The sequence below is a fragment of the Limulus polyphemus genome, unplaced genomic scaffold, assembly GCF_000517525.1.
Source record: "Limulus polyphemus unplaced genomic scaffold, Limulus_polyphemus-2.1.2 Scaffold4037, whole genome shotgun sequence".
In the NCBI taxonomy this organism is placed as follows: Eukaryota; Metazoa; Arthropoda; class Merostomata; order Xiphosura; family Limulidae; genus Limulus; species Limulus polyphemus.
The window spans coordinates 77,832-95,545 of record NW_013669647.1 but is presented as its reverse complement, the minus strand read 5'-3'; the positions used below and the strand labels follow the sequence as shown (position 1 = coordinate 95,545).

General features: G+C 30.6%; 1 protein-coding gene across 2 annotated transcripts in view; it reads right to left on the bottom strand.

Annotated features, from left to right (window-relative positions):
* The window catches only part of LOC106470491 (FK506-binding protein 15-like), a 69,302-nt gene that overhangs the window by 1,727 nt on the left and 49,861 nt on the right, over positions 1-17,714 (bottom strand). The window contains exons 15-25 of one of the 2 annotated variants that reach the window (XM_022399107.1): positions 16,857-16,945; positions 13,638-13,856; positions 13,015-13,110; positions 10,683-10,777; positions 8,349-8,451; positions 7,414-7,576; positions 6,498-6,613; positions 6,114-6,197; positions 4,965-4,976; positions 2,939-3,001; positions 2,307-2,459 (exon numbers count right to left, since the gene is read on the bottom strand). In XM_022399107.1, coding sequence (XP_022254815.1) covers positions 2,307-2,459; positions 2,939-3,001; positions 4,965-4,976; positions 6,114-6,197; positions 6,498-6,613; positions 7,414-7,576; positions 8,349-8,451; positions 10,683-10,777; positions 13,015-13,110; positions 13,638-13,856; positions 16,857-16,945 — 1,193 coding nt within the window. The remainder of the gene's footprint in view (positions 1-2,306; positions 2,460-2,938; positions 3,002-4,964; positions 4,977-6,113; positions 6,198-6,497; positions 6,614-7,413; positions 7,577-8,348; positions 8,452-10,682; positions 10,778-13,014; positions 13,111-13,637; positions 13,857-16,856; positions 16,946-17,714) is intronic. The other variant, XM_013931053.2, reaches the window with a different exon arrangement.

Sequence of the window (17,714 nt, the reverse complement as noted above, 5' to 3'; positions counted from 1 at the left end):
TAGTCATATGTTCCAATGCTAGAAGTGTAGATCTAATCATTTACCAATAGTCATATGTTCCAATACTAGAAGTGTAGATCTGACCATTTACCAATAGTCATATGTTCCAATACTAGAAGTGTAGATCTGACCATTTACCAATAGTCATATGTTCCAATACTAGAAGTGTAGATCTGACCATTTACCAAGTGTAGAATGGTGCAGTACTAGAAGAGTAGATCTGATCATTTAACAAGAGTAGAATGTTTCATTACTAGAAGGGTAGATCTGATCATTTAATGAGTAGTAGAATGTTCCAGTACTAGAAGGGTAGATCTGATCATTTAATGAGTGTAGAATGTTCCAGTGCTAGAAGGGTAGATCTGATCATTTACCAAGTGTAGAATTGTGCAGTACTAGAAGGGTAGATCTGATCATTTATCAAGTGTAGAATGGTGCAGTACTGGAAGGGTAGATCTGATCATCTACCAAGAGTAGAATGTTCCAGTGCTAGAAGTGTAGATCTGATCATTTAATAAGAGTAGAATGTTCCAGTATTAGAAGGGTAGATTTGATCATCTACCAAGAGTAGAATGTTCCAGTATTAGAAGGGTAGATCTGATCATTTAACAAGTGTAGAATGTTCCAGTATTAGAAGGGTAGATCTGATCATTTAACAAGAGTAGAATGTTCCAGTATTAGAAGGGTAGATCTGATCATTTAACAACAGTAGAATGTTCCAGTATTAAAAGGGTAGATCTGATCATTTACCAAGTGTAGAATGGTGCAGTACTAGAAGGGTAGATCTGATCATTTAATGAGTGCAGAATGTTCCAGTACTAGAAGGGTAGATCTGATCATTTAATGAGTGTAGAATGGTGCAGTACTAGAAGGGTAGATCTGATCATTTAATGAGTGCAGAATGTTCCAGTACTAGAAGGGTAGATCTGATCTATTTAACAAGAGTAGAATGTTCCAGTATTAGAATGGTAGATCTGATCATTTAACAAGAGTAGAATGTTCCAGTACTAGAAGGGTAGATCTGATCATTTACCAAGTGTAGAATGGTGCAGTACCAGAAAGGTAGATCTGATCATTTAACAAGAGTAGAATGTTCCAGTGCTAGAAGGGTAGATCTGATCATCTACCAAGAGTAGAATGTTCCAGTGCTAGAAGTGTAGATCTGATCATTTATTGAGTGTAGAATGTTCCAGTACTAGAAGGGTAGGTCTGATCATTTAATGAGTGTAGAATGTTCCAGTACTAGAAGGGTAGATCTGATCATTTACCAAGTGTAGAATGGTGCAGTACCAGAAGGGTAGATCTGATCATTTAACCAAATGATCGGATCTGCCCTTGTAGTACTGCACCATTCTACTCTTGTTAACTGATCGGATCTACCCTTCTAGTACTGCACCATTCTACTCTTCTAGGTGATCAGATCCACCCTTCTAGTACTGAAACATTCTACTCTTTGGCTTGTATGGTACCTATTTGATCAAACATTTATTTCATGGCTTGTATGGTACCTATTTGATCAAACATTTATTTCATGGCTTGTATGGTACATATTTGATCAAACATTTATTTCGTGGCTTGTATGGTACTAGTTTGATCAAACATTTATTTCGTGGTTTGTATAGTAGTAGTTTGATCAAACATTTATTTCATGGCTTGTATGGTACATATTTGATCAAACATTTATTTCATGGTTGGCACCACTCTTTTTGGTTCTCACAATTGAGATTTTTGAATAACTGAAATGTAGCTTGAAATAAACTGTTTTAGGATTTGTAGATTCACCTAACATTCCAAGAAAATGGCACCTAGACTGTACTACCACATGATAAACTGTGCATGGATCACTTACATTTACTGTTCAGCAACAGATGTACTTTAATGTTGTTATTAATATCTAGTACTGGAACATTCTACTCTTGTTTGAAATAAATGTTTGATCAAACTACTACTATACAAGCCATGAAATAAATGTTTGATCAAACTAGTATAGTAGTAGTTTGATCAAACATTTATTTCATGGCTTGTATAGTAGTAGTTTGATCAAACATTTATTTCATGGCTTGTATAGTACTAGTTTGATCAAACATTTACTTCATGGCTTGTATAGTACTGGTTTTGAAATAAATGTTTGATCAAACTACTACTATACAAGCCATGAAATAAATGTTTGATCAAACTACTACTATACAAGCCATGAAATAAACAGTGTACAGTTTATTTGTCATCAGCAATTTATAAACATTTTCGCCAGACAAAAACTAATCTTTATTCCAAACTCTGAAATACGAGAATCTATTGGCTCTTACTTTATTCTCAAGTTGGTGAACTTTCTGCCTCAATTCTTCCTTCTCTGTCTCTATACATTCCAAATCGTGTTGGTGTTTCTCAACTATTTCTTCAAGCTCTTTTTTATGTTTCTGTTCCCAAACCCTGTTTATTTCCTCCTCTAGCTGGTTCAACTACAATGAAACATCACATTAAGTTTTGTCATGTAATTCAACAAGTATAACAGCAGTATGATTAAAACAATACATTTGAAGGTATCAAATAACTGATCTTGCCACTTGAGTATCATTAATTGCTATTCTACTGGGAAGTAATTTCTCTGATTCTATGCATATCATACAAATGACATGCCATTAAAAACTTATAAGAAAACATATAAACATTTTGCTTTAAGCTTTCAATTTTACTAATTATTTCATAATTTCTCTATTTACAACTTAGACACTTTTCAAGCAACTCACTAACATGTATATTAAATGCACCTCATAATTAATACATGTAATAAACTTCACAATGCAGTATATTACTAGTTATCATAAACAATATAAAAAAACATTTAAATGTAAGTAGCACCTATACAATGTATCATTTGTACTGTTTTATCAAGTATATTCACCCAATAACAACAATACAAATTCAGACATAAATGTACCTTGTCAACAGCTGGCTCAGTTTTTTGTTTCAGCATTCTGGTTCTCAGGCTTTCTACTTCTTTCTATACAATCAAATCAAATAATTTCTTATAAAATACACAATCCCAGTGACAGGAAAAGATTAAGTTAATCTACCCATTTAATCTATCTCTGAACTACTCACACCACCCATTGCAAAAAGTAATTGTTGAACATTTCAATCATGCTAATAGCTGCTCAACAATAATGTATGGTAAATCTATATTTTTATTCTTTAACTTAGTTACATTTTGAAATGTTTATGATAGTGTGGTTAATTACTAACAATTTAGTACAGAATATCCTGCTTACAAAATAAAATTTTGTATCAACATTATTCATGCCTGTTCTCCTGTCATTTCAAATGTGAATATTGAGCTTTGCCTATGTGCACACTTTCCAAATGCAGCATTGAAAGTGGCTGCCATAAACAGGAGACAGACAAACACTTGGACAGACACCATGGTTCGTAATATGTATAACATAAAACCACAAAATAGCATTAACCAAAATTCACAGTATCTTCAGCAACATTCCAACAATGACCTCATTGGCATAAGTTAAAACATATTTTTCCTTGTAATATTGCTGGTATCAGATGATTTTCCAAGTACAAAGACACTGGAATAAGAAGCTATGTGTTAAAGTAACCATAACCATTCAATTATAACAAAAAATTGCAACAGACAGAGTGAAACGTTTAAAATAACATTATAAAATCAGAAGAGACTGAACATTTAGCTTTTTATATTAAGAAAAATAAAAGATCACAAAACCCTGTCACACCAATAACCAATGTGACAAATAAATTAAGATGAATGAGAAATAAAAATATGCTATTCAGTTTGATTTTTTCTAAAATACAATACAGTTTATGAAATGTTTTGATAAATGCACTGATTTTTCCCGTTTTTTTATATACTACAATACTTTATAACTACCTACATGTCAAAATACAAGACATTTTAGCCCTAGTCACTACACCTCAAGGTTCTACTCTTTCACTCTACACAATATTTTAGCCCTCATCACTACACATCAAGGTTCTGTTTCTTCAATCCAACCAATGGTTTAGCCCTCATCACTAGATATCAAGGTTCAATTCCTTCACTCCACACAATATTTTAGCCCTCATCGCTAGACATCATGGTTCAATTCCTTCACTCCACACTAAAATATTGGGTGGAGTGAAATAATAGAACCATGATGTGTAATTATGAGGGCTAAAATATTGGGTGGAGTGAAGGAATTGAACCTTGAGGTGTAGTGGTGACAGCTAAACTATTGCATGGAGTGAAGGAATTGAACCATGATGTGTAATGATGAGGGTTAAAATATTGTGTGGAGTGAAGGAATACAAAAGTAATGTGTAGTGATGAGGGCTAAAATATTGTGTGCAGAGAATGAATAGAACCGTGATGTATAGTGATGAGGGCTAAAATATTGTGTGGAGTGAAGGAATTGAACCATGATGTCTAGCGATGAGGGCTAAAATATTGTGTGCAGAGAATGAATAGAACCGTGATGTATAGTGATGAGGGCTAAAATATTGCCTAAAATATTGCGTGAAGTGAAGGAATAGAACCTTGATGTGTAGTGAAGAATACTAAAATATTGTGTGAAGTGAAGGAATTGAACCATGATGTGTAGTGATGAATAACTTCACACAATATTTTAGTATTCATCACTACACATCAAGGTTCTATTCCTTCACTCCACACAATATTTTATCATTCATCACTACACATCATGGTTCAATTCCTTCACTTCACACAATATTTTAGTGCGTATCATTACGCACCAAGGTTCAATTCCTTCACTCCACACAATATTTTAGCCCTCATCATTATACATGATGGTTCAATTCCTGTAATTATCTAAAGAACAGAGTACTGGACGTAATACATATACCATACATATATCAGCTGTATTACATAACCTGTAATTAACTGTAGAATACATTACTTTAATATAACAGAAATATTGATATGTATTTATAATACTTACATTTTCTGTGCCCTTTTTGAGCAGTCATAAAAAAGGATGAATTTATTAATTATTTCATAACATAGTACACCTTACGAACAACACTGCTATTGTTAATTGAAACTTACAGTAAAGTAACATCCAACCCAATCAACACATCATTTAACACTATTACAACAATTAAATAACATTTAACCCAAACAACACATCAGTTAACAGTATTACTACAACAAAATTACATTTAACCAAATCAACACATCAGTTAACATTATTACAGCAATAAAATTACATTTAACCAAACAACACATCAGTTACACTATTACAGTAATAAAATAACATTTAACAAAACCAACACATTAGTTAAGAATATTAGAACAATAACATTTAAAAACCCAACACATTAATTAACACCAATAACATTTAACAAAAACAACACACCAATTAACACCATTACAAGAACAAAATAACAATTAGCCAAACCAACACCTCAGTTAACACCATTACAACAACAAAATAACATTTAACCACACCAACATATCTGTTACTTTTAGTCTCAATTAACTTTGCATTGTTCAACAAATCTCAGTTAAAGCTAACAACTAATGTTTGAATGTATGTTCTTTACGTGAGGTATATGTCAATTTTTTCTTCAATGTTACTTTCATTAAGAGTATAAGTAAGAATGTTTTTCATATGTTTTATGGTATTACTTTTAATTGTTTACTCTTATTCATTTATTATATAGATTTTTTTGTGTGCTCAGTATATGGATTAAACACTGGTCAACCTTCTTGAGCAATTATTGGCATTACTGCTGAATAATATATCTTTAACTATGATGGTACCCAATGTTTGAAACTGAATATTCTAATCTTTACAAGTAAGGACAGTATATTTAATTAGCCTAACTGGCTATATTCCTTACTGATTTGAATTATTTTTATCTAAGTATGTAGCTTGCTCTGACACTTAAATCATTAAAATGTTTTTACAATATAATTAAAAGTATTGGAATTTTCTACTGTTTAAAATTTTCTTTATGTTAATACACAGACTTGTTTTTGAATGAAGTCCATGGGTCCTTTATTATTTTTGAAGGAAGTTTAAAATGTTAGTTTTACAATCAAAAATTAACAGAGTATAAGGTGTAAAAATCAATACTTTACCAACCTCATGTAAAACTCTCATTTCTTCCATCTCTTCTTCCACCTTCTTCCGGTCTTCTTTTAACTTTTGTTTTTTATCTGTCAAATTCTATTTAACATGTTTGATATTTTAGTTCCTCCACTTATATTTCTTGTTCACGAAAAAATAAATAAATAAATAGATTACATTGAGAAAAATATCATATTCATTAATTTTTTATAGTGTATGAAACACAAAAACTATCTGATTTCAAACAACATATCTGTAAGTAAATTGTAAGCTGACATCACTGACTGAATTAAATTTGAAGCTTTTCTATAGACTGATTAATTTGTATGTTGATGTCAATGAACTTGAACCTGTCCTAGAGACTAATTCCTTTGAAAGTTGATACAAATGATCTTTAACCTTTTCTAGAGATTGATTAGTTTCTTGTAAGTCAGCACAGCGTTCTTCCAAGTCTTTCTTATACTTTTGTGCTTCTCTCAAACTCTGTTGGAGGATTTTAAGTTCACTTTCTCGTTCTATGTGAAATACAAAACATAAATATATTACAAAAACAATATCATGTTCACAAATAAACATACATAAGTGACATGGAACTAACATATCAAGTTTTCTTTAATAACATTACAAAAGATAATTTGAAACTATAGTAATGTCTGATACATGTAACAAATAATAAAACTACAATATCAACTTATATGGAAAAATACATTTCATATAGGATTTTAAAAATACATTACCAAGTTTTATACAAACATGTCACATGGACAATAAAAGACTACACTATCAAGTTCTAAATATATATATATGTCATACACGTTCTTTACAAACATGTCACATGGACAATACAGGACTACACTATCAAGTTCTATATATATGTCATACACGTTCTTTACTATCATGTCACATGGACAATAAAGGACTACACTATCAAGTTTTATATATATGTCATACACGTTCTATACAAACATGTCACATGGACAATACAGAACTACACTATCAAGTTCTATATATATGTCATACACGTTCTTTACTAACATGTCACATGGACAATACAGGACTACTCTATCAAGTTCTATATATATGTCATACACATGTCACAAAGACAATTTATATCTACATTAGGAAGTTTTGTAGCAAACACATAGACGAGTTAAATTTCTATATTAAACAACTGATTACCAGGCCATTGACCATTATAAAGGTGTCAAGTGCACACCTGCATATCAAGCTTAAAATTTTAAATACAAATAATAATTCAATTTACAGCCTTTTGTACAACCTTAATTTTATGAGAGTAAAATATTTCACTTTTCACCTGAAACCTGATCTTTCAACTTTTCCAGCTGTTCTTTATTCCTCAAAACTTCAGAGTCAGCCACCTGTAGCTTTTGCTGTAGTTCAGCTTCTTGTTGGTTGATTTGAAGTTCAAGATTATTAATTTTAGACACAGCTTCTCCAAATTCTACAGCTAACTTTGCCTGAAATAATTTATCAACATATAAGTGCAGATTGTTTGGATAAAATCCAGAAATAAAAGTTTTATGGCAATATTTGTATGAAAAATAATTTTTTAAGTATCACCACAGGTGCTCTGGTAGAGATCCTAATTCTACAGTTAACTTTCACTGTAAGTTTTAATATTATCAATGTATGTATTTTGAAAGACATTGAATTTTTATAACTCCTGCTGCTGGATTTGCCATTAAATGATCACAGAAAACAACTATCCTCTCCAAACAGATACGTCACAGATATAAAAATCAAATGTTCTGAACAAGATTATACTGCTCTAATGGTAATCACTCACAAAAAGATTTCCTCACATTTACACAATTTCAAATAAGAAAGTTTCCAGACTTGACACTTTCATTACTTTCTTTTCTTCATCATTATAGTTTTAAATAATTTCACATTTTACAGCTCTTAACCCTCATTTTAGGTATCTCTTGAAATTGAAAAGTTTTACCTTTTTAATGTACACATCTTAATATTCTTGTTCTAAGATCAAGTTATGAAGTTAAATTAATTTTTAAAAAGATACATAAATTGGCAATTACATACGTTTCATCTTGACATCCTATACACTTCCTATCTGAGCTTGCAAGGTTTCAACTGTACAAGGACATATTAAAAGCTTTGTTTTAGGACTTACAAAGGTATTTATATCAGTTAACCACACATGTTCAACTTCAGCACAAAACTTTCTGTGTCAACTTACAGATATAAACCTTTTCTTTGAAAATACTGTACCTTTTCTTGCTCCAATATAAGAAGTCTTGCTTGGGAGTGTGAAGTAGAAGTGTGAAGAGAATCACTTCTTTGTTCTAGCATAGAGTTACTTTGTTCCATGAATCTATAAACAAAGATTACAGAATCCATACTATCTTTAGATCATTCAGCCATACAAACATCATAAAAAGTTTTCACAGTCAAATTCTTAAATTAACTGTTTCTTTTTCATCACCTAACCTTATTCATCGTTTTAACACTAATTTGGCATTAAAAAACAATTTCATTCTGTTAACTCTTTCATCACGGGCTCAGTTCCTGGGACCGACCTCGTAACCATTTTGTGCTTGTTTTAGTTTTAATGCTATAACTTTTAGATTAGTAAGGGAATGTTAACAAAATTTGGCAGATTATTAGTAAACATTACAATGCTTTCAAACATAAAATATGTAATGTTTATATTAAGTGTTAAGGTGTGTAAAGCAATGTTTTTCTCATGTCCTTTTTTTCTTTTCGTATGTTGCCTATCTATCATGCAAAGTAATATTCATTCTAATATTGAAAATACTTTTATGCATCAGAAAATTTTCAAATTTCACATGCAAAAATCTTTATAATGTCCAGATAATTATCAAATGTTTCTTAAGTAAAAACTTTATATTTTACCTGTTATTTTCAGTAATTAATCTCTGTACGGGTTTGGTAGATTTGAACAATCTCACAACAACCATAAAAATTTAGAAAAGAAATATAAATTTTGCCTCTTTCATTCTAGAATGAACACTAATTATAACACAAAAAACATACATGTTCAGACTAAATAGGTTAAATCTTATAACATTATACGTTTATATATATTTATCATTTTTATTATATTGACTTTTCAGCCATGCCTGGCTAACAATACAGAAATTACAATGATGTGGCTCATGTGCACTCATGTTACCGTATCAAATAACATAAAACTGACCTTTGGTCTGTACAAAGTAACTTGTCTTGGCTGTGTTTTAATAGACTAGTATTTTGTAAAATACAGTCACATTTCAATTATTGTACATTATATATATATGTATATAGATTATTGCTATTTTGAAATAAGTTCTTAAACTTATTTTTCTCAAATGTAGAACAGTAACTAAAGAACTAAAGCAAACAATTATCTCTTCTAGTTGTACTCAGTTGCTGCTTGATGTAGGTTGCTAAGCCTTTAAAAAATTTGCAAAATTTTTTTTTTTGAAAATGATTGAGGTGTGGTATGGATAGGGGTATACCCCTTTCCATACTAAACCTCAATCCCTTTCCATTTAAAATCATCCATCATGTTATAACATGATGGATTGTTTTTTTTTTGGAAATGATTGAGGTGTGGTATGGATAGAGGTCTGATAGGACTCATTTCCAGGCCAGAATCACATACAACTGTAAGGCACAACTGGACATTTAATGCCACTTAAAACATGATAGTGACTGGCCAAAGTAAGTATAGGATTTCACTTCAGAAACATGCTAGTAATCTTGAACTATAACATAATTAGATTAATAGTATACAATTCCCACCAACATCAAACTAATATAAACAGAAGGTATTTGGAGAAGCTGTACTGACCAAAACATTAAAACCCCCTTTTTTAACAAATATCCTGGAATTCTTCATACTCTTTACTAATTTTAATTCATATAATTCTACGGTACATTTTTATTCCATATTTCTTGTAAATAATTACTGTCTCCTGTATTAAATACTTATAATTCGTGAAACACCAAGAATAACCATTACACTTGGAGTCTGATCATACCTTGCCTAAAGTTGGCTGAAGTAATGTATTTTTGATTGCTTAAAAGAACCGTTCACAATATCAAATCTTCTCATTACCTGATCCAGCTTATTACAATGTACAAGGGAAAAAATAACATGCAATGAAGAAAGTTGATTGTTGAAGATGCTATGAAAATTTGTTCTTCAGGAACTCCCTCAGAGTGAAACGGTCTTCAGAAACATAAAGTACAGTGTCATATGATAAAGATATTCTGAGCATTGCAATATGATCCTGTGGAATTCATCAGAAGAGGACTAAGGACAGATGTCTGCAGTTTGTTTTTTTGTCCTTCTTACCATCATACTTGATGGTACTACAAATCTGACCAAAACCAGTAGCAATAAATTTACATAGTCACCCACTCAAAAACATATTTTTAAACTAACACATAGCAATATCCCTTTATGTTTGACTAACAATAATACTCTTACTTTTCTTTCACTACAAAAGGCAAGTAACTTTAAAAAGCCTTTGTTAAAAAAAAAGGAATAAGAAACTCAACAAAATAGTTGATGTAAGTTAGAAGAAATATACATACTTCTGGTTTTTCTGTAAGAGATCACAAATCTTCTCATTTAGGGTTTGAATTTTAGTACTTTTTTCGTCAACATCATTCTTCAGTCGTGAATTTTCCTGTTTAAATAAGATAACTTTCTTTATAATGTATCATATATGATTTAACATGTACTTGAGGAAATATATATATAAAATTCACACTTACACAGAAAAGTACAAAATGCATTATGTATTTTTTCTCTTAATATTTTAAATGATTATAAAACATCTCACCTTATGAAGCCTTTCTTAGTACGTAAACAGTATGGTTCCAAGTTATATGATTTACTTTTTGGTATCCTCCCTCTAACAAAGTATGTCCTGGAGATACGTTTAGTTTAGAAACTATCATAGTAATAAACTATTCTAACGAACCTGAGCAGTTGTGCTACAGAATTTACCAAAAAGATGAAGATTCATATCAGTAATGAAATACTGAAAAAAAATCAAACTTTTAATAAATTACAAGCCTTGCCAAACAGGCAAGGGGTCAAACTTTCACAGCTATAGTACTCAGTGAGAGAAACCATAAAACTCTTTAACTAGCAACAACTAAAGATTGAAGGGTTGTGTCCCAATTCTGCAATGACTGTTGAAGGTTGACTACATTAATAGTTATGGAGAAATATACTAATAAATACATATAAAAGAGAGAGTAAATCAAAGGCTTAATCTTTTGAAGCAGTAGACACGATTAACAAGATCATACTGAAATGCATCACTATATGGAGACAAACTTAGTGGAGAGCAAAAGTTGAAATATACATGGAAATTAAGCCATTACAGTTAAGTAAGAACTTATGAATGTCTATCATATAAATATCTCGATATATTTTATTAATGTTTTCTTGGCCAATGAAGCATCTTTCAGGTGTAAAGTGCCCATCAGCATATCAAATTTCTAAATTTAAGAAAAATAGTAATTATAATTATATTTCAACAATTCTTTTTTCAGAAATACTTTAAAATTGATATTTTGTTGTCATTCTGTAACATTTATTTAATGTAATTTGTAAATAAAAAAGAAAAAAAAGAAAAAGAGAACAAACATTTGTGTATAGCTATGAGGAATCCCACATGTCAAAAAAATGCACTTGCATATCTTTTTATAAGTTTTCTCTCTACAGATTTATGTTTGCTAAGAAACTTTATGACCATACAGCAGGTGATTTAATGGAACTCAGCTTTAAAAATAGTTGAAGGCAAAGTTTGAATGTCATTAAGTACAGTATTACTTATATTACTGTAGAGTGAATAAAGCCATGTGAGAAGAAAATTATGTTTTTGTTCTTTTGTTTGTTGTTAAGCACAAATCTACATAACAGGCTATCTGTGCTCTGCCCATTGCAGGTATTGAAACCTCATTTATAGTGTTATAAGCCCTCAAACTTACCATTGAGCCATTGGAGAGCTTATGGTTCTTTGAGAAAGTGACAAGACCTAGTAAATGGAAAGAACTATGATGGAATATAGTTGGAATTTTTGAAGATTTAGGACAACCACAGAAAGGAAATTATATTTGTTTCTTTAGATGTTTTTTTCCTTCCTGAAAATGTTTGTAGTAAACTATATTTGTTTGTAAGCTGTGGAACTGTTTTCTATGATGAGACATCGGGTAAGCCTTATTAGCTTTAGAGTACAGTAGGCTAAGGCAAAATATTCAAATCTTTATTTATCGAACATAACTGTTCAACTTACACTATTAAAACAATGCACAATAAAATAACTTAGAATTTAATAAAAATAAAGTACATTTATCAGTTATGGATTAATTTCAACCAAGAATATTATTAATAAAAAAAAACTGTTATCTAGTCTGAACTAATGCCATTTTGAATATATAGTCAGACACTAGGTCACAAGTAAACCTTTGTCATTTTCTGGGATGTTGTTCATGATTTATAGCCCTACGACTACAGTAAATGTTTTACTGAACACCAATCAAGCTAGAAGCAGTTGGATACATACTGTTGAGCTTTTTGAACAACACACAAAGATGTATTATTTTTTCAAAACAGTGTCTAATAACAACCTTTTTGAAATTTCATAACATAAAAGAAAAACCAAATCAAACTATATGAAGTTGTTTTTTTAACAAAAAGTTTTATGCAATTTGTGAGGGGGAAAAAATCAAGGGGCATCAGCAACATGTAATCAATAAAGGTCAATTAAATAAATAATTTTTCTTTTCGACATTCTAGGCTGAGACATTTCTCTGTATTTTGGAGAAACAAAACTCCAAGTCCATACTGAAATAGGAAAGGAGAAAACTGTGTATTATTTTTTAACTAAATTTCATTCAAAATCTTCAGTACCTGAACAATCCTCTGGATGTTCTGAAGAAGAATGGATGTCTCCATATAAGGTGCACCTACAACTGCTTGTGAATGATTGGATTTGATGTCTTCCACCTGTCAATAAAGTTCTGTTAGTTGTCATATTCAAATATCAGAGAAACACATGATGTCTGGATAATGTAAAGACTTCATCAGGCAAGATATGAAGTTGGTAAACAGGTATAAAATATACAGACATTATAAAATTTATTTGAAGCTATACAGAAAATTCAAATACTGTAAAAATGTTCACTATTAGAAGAATCCTACAAACTAATGAATGGCTTATAAAGAAATTAAGTAGAAAGTTCTATACCCGAAGTACACTAAGAAATTATATACTTATATTGCTTATAACTGCAAAACAATTAAAATTACAGAAATATTTCATATGACATTAGGATACAATTGACTATAAAATTTCATGATTCAATATTCACAAATATATTCGAAGCTGAAGATATTTAAAGAGCTCAATCTCAGTTTATGATCTCATGATTCATTCACATTATGCTAAGCTTCAGCTTTGAGTTATACCATAAACTGATTGTCAAAAGTGATTAAAACCTGAACAAAATCTGATACTAAGTAGATAAATGTACCTTGTTTAAAACCAGATCAACCTTGTCTGCTATCTTTCCAAGAGACAGACGAAGTTCGGTATTTTGCGTCCTAGTTTCTGCTAGCAACACAGGAAGTTGATTATCAAGAGGTGGATTTACTCCGGATATACTTTGCATGGGAAAGGACTGTTGTTGCTGGAGAACACCTAGTGGAGGTGCTACAGGTTGTTGAAAACCGTAACTATATGGCAGAGCTCCCTGCAGTAGAGAGTTTCAAAGTTATTTAGATTTTTGTAAAAGAACCTAATGAGAGTAATTAATCAAATAAATTCCACTTTCATCCCACTCTGAGACATATACAGAAGCTGATTGAACCCTTCATCACTATAGATTTTCAATATACAACAAAAAATATCACAATAATGTCATCGTTCTATCTTGAAGTATATATTACACATTAAATTCCCTCATTCTCTGTAGTATGACTTGCTACATTAATGAACTGTCTGGCTTGTCTTATTTTACACTTTAATAAAATGTGTGCTATTTGTCACACATGTGAAAGGTAACAAATTACAATTTCAAATACACCTGAGAAAAGTGGAAATGTGTTATCTAACTAAATATATTGAAGAACAGATCTTTCATTTGTTGTCATAATTCAAGAGGCAAACAGAGAAGATATCAGCCAAAGGCAATTAAATTAAATGAAAACATTGCAAGGTTATGGAAAATTATTGGATGCAAAACTGTAAAAGGAGGAGGCAGACCATACGTGGTGATGAGGACTGTGAAGAAAGAAAAGAAGAAAATCAAAATTAGAATGAGTTTTTTAATGTAGAAGTGTCGTATAGTTTTTATTTTTCATTGTTTTGATAAAATTAATAAATCAGCTAATTTAATGCAAGTATTCATACTGTTAAACAGTAAATATTTCTTGCTATATCCCTGCATAACACATCACTTTAAGCACTTATGTGATTTGCACATGCAAATGAATTTGCTTGTGAATTACCACATGTATGTGTGGTTTTTCTCATGAAAAGGCCTGTGGTCACCAAATACACTTTTGTTTGTTTTAGCTGTATTTTGTATAATATTTATCTAGACTGTTTCAACCAGTAAAACAGTGTCAAAAAATATTTAATATGATTGTCAAACAAGTTGAAACTGTCTGGATATATAAAATAAAAATTTCTCAATAATAATAACAAAAATTTAAATTTTAAAACAAAGGAAGTATTGTTAATGCTTTTTTAAAATTAGTGTCTAAAAACTTTTTTTTAGAAATTTCACAATAAGCTGAAAAATTATATCAAATTATATTAATCTTTCAAAGCTGTAACTAGACACTTTTTTAGAAAACTTGTTCAAGAAATTTTCTGAAAAATTGATGGCTTAAATTAAAAAATAAATCAATCATATTTTCTTATCAGGCCTGTGATGTTTTTATATCCTTGTTGATTCCCCTGACTATAGCCTCATTCTTTCTTTTGATAATTTTCCTCACAATCTTTTATATATATTTTCCACCTTTAACACACATGCTCTTCTACTGTCATTGAAACAATGCAAATGTCAATTATACTTTAAAAAATGTCAGTGGCTAGATTTCACATGAGAAAGCCAATGAAATTTCATTTTACCGACTATCTTTACAAGGTTTATTATTCATAAAACTAGACACCCAATGGTCTTTGAGTTAAAAACAACTGATATTTACATCATTGTACTAATACATTCATACCTTTTAGTAAAGAAATATTACCGTTTCAAATTTGCCCAAATTTAAATCCATAACTCTATTTATATTTTAACACTCTAAATATGGGCCTGGCTCTTCTGCTCATTATTATGTTTCACAGTTATATTCAAAACTTAATTAATTTATCATTAATGTATGTCAGTAAAATTACCATCAAGAGTGTAGTTCATTGATCTAAATAGAAAATATTTAAAAACTATTCAATCTTCATTTCTGTGTGTCATATGATGCATCTATGTTACTGAATTCTCCTATTTTTCTTCATATAACTTCAATACTATAACAATTACTCTGTCTAACTTATTCCAGATGCAGTCTACACACAATTCGATGTGCTAACTTCTCATCTCATGACAGAAGCTCCACTAATCTATACTTAACTTTCAAGGCAGTTTTCAAAACCACATGCTCTTGTTGACATACATGTTTAACCAACAGATGTTAGACTAGTATGGATTTCATTAGATGTGTTGGTATGTAAGCTGATGCTGATACCATGTAATGATGTCTTTTTTCACTTAAATAACTTAGAAAACCAGTTAAGTTATAGTTGTTTTTGTACATCCTATTTTAGCAACTTATGTATTATTTATGTTTTAAAATGAATATTCAAAAGGTAAATTAACTTATATGTTGAGAAAGACTTAAAGAAAAAAAATAAAGCTTAGGTAACTATGAGTACATGAGCCAAAAGCTCTGCATGCATGTGTATGTAAGTGTACTGAAAACTACTATTTGACGTGTATGTGTCGTCAAACATGAAAAAAACTGAACGTCATACAAGCAGACAGTAAAACTATAAAATCTAAATAAATGTGAAAAACCAAATAGATGAAATTCTAAAAATATGGAAACTGAAGATATGATGACAAATAATTCATTCAAAGAAGAAAATGTATATTGTTTATTTTCAAATGTTTTTATTGCTGTATACTGATGATTTAACAACAGTTAGTGGTAGGTTAGAGAAAATAATAAATAAAATATAAACTTTTATCCTGCATCACTTTTACTGTTCATTTAGGAGGTTCTAGAGGTTAAGCAAATGAAATATAAAAGCTTAAAGATGAAAATAAGTATCTTTATTCTAAGCATAAAAATCACCTTGCACTCAGATTGATTCAGTAATAGCTTCAGAAATTCACAGACAAAGTTTTACTATAAATGCTTTATAAAAACTGTGAAATGTGAAAATGTGGTAGCCATTTTGATTGATATTCTTTATTATTTCAGATTACAAAACATTAAACTAAATTGTGTTATTCTCTTTATCATGTAAAACAAATGTAATGTTTAATTAATGAAGTTACACTTGCTATTTAAAAAGTACATGAAAATATTCCTGTTAGTTTGATCTCAGATAATCATTCAATTGAACATCTTATTTTTATTTAAGATTAGTGTATGTTTCTGAAATATCAAGCTAGTTTTATCCAATACAAGAAAGTTTATTCTTAAAACAGAACAGTATGGTAGATATAGCGAGAACTTACAGGGTACTGTTGCTGATGGGTAACAGCTGGCTGGTACAATGCCATCTGGTGGTCTGTAACAGCAACAGAATGATGGGTTTGTGGCAGAGCTAGAAGTAATTCCATAAAGATATATATACATATACAAGTTCTATTTGCACACATATTATCATTAGTACTTATAAACTCACAGCAAAACAGTTAAAAGTTTTAAAATAATAGCCACAATTTTATGACAACCCAGTTGAAGTCTAATTGTTTATAAACCTACCAAAAACAAGATTGACTAACAACTGAGTGATACACAATGTACTCTTATGATAAAATGTTAGAACCTCTGTGACAAAAGTTAACATTTTCAATTTATGAAAATGTATTTTCAAAAATAGTTACCTCTGCTGACACTTATAGCTATTACTCGACCTCCAGAGTTTCAACTTTGCCCATCTAAGCATTGATCTGACTTTTTCTCACATACTTCAGTCTTTTATACCCCACTCAATTGCATTTGAAAATATTGGTCATGTGATACTCTCCACTTATTTCAATGTGCCTTCTATTCTGATACTGTATATAAACATGTCATTCACATAATTTCATCACTTTTTCGAGACTGATACCATCTCAGTCTCTAGCACTGGCTCTTAGTGAGATGGAAGGGTGGGAGAGTGTTAGCGGAGGTAAGTATTATTGGGAATACATTTTCAATTTAGGAAAATGTTAACTTCCAAAACATACTTACCTCCACTGACACTTATAGCTAGAATCTCACATTGAGATGGTGGAGGGGCCAATGAGGGCATTATCTATACAGAAAACATCTGCATAGATCATGGGTGTACCACTCAAGAGTGGTACCCGAGAGGAGGAACCATACTA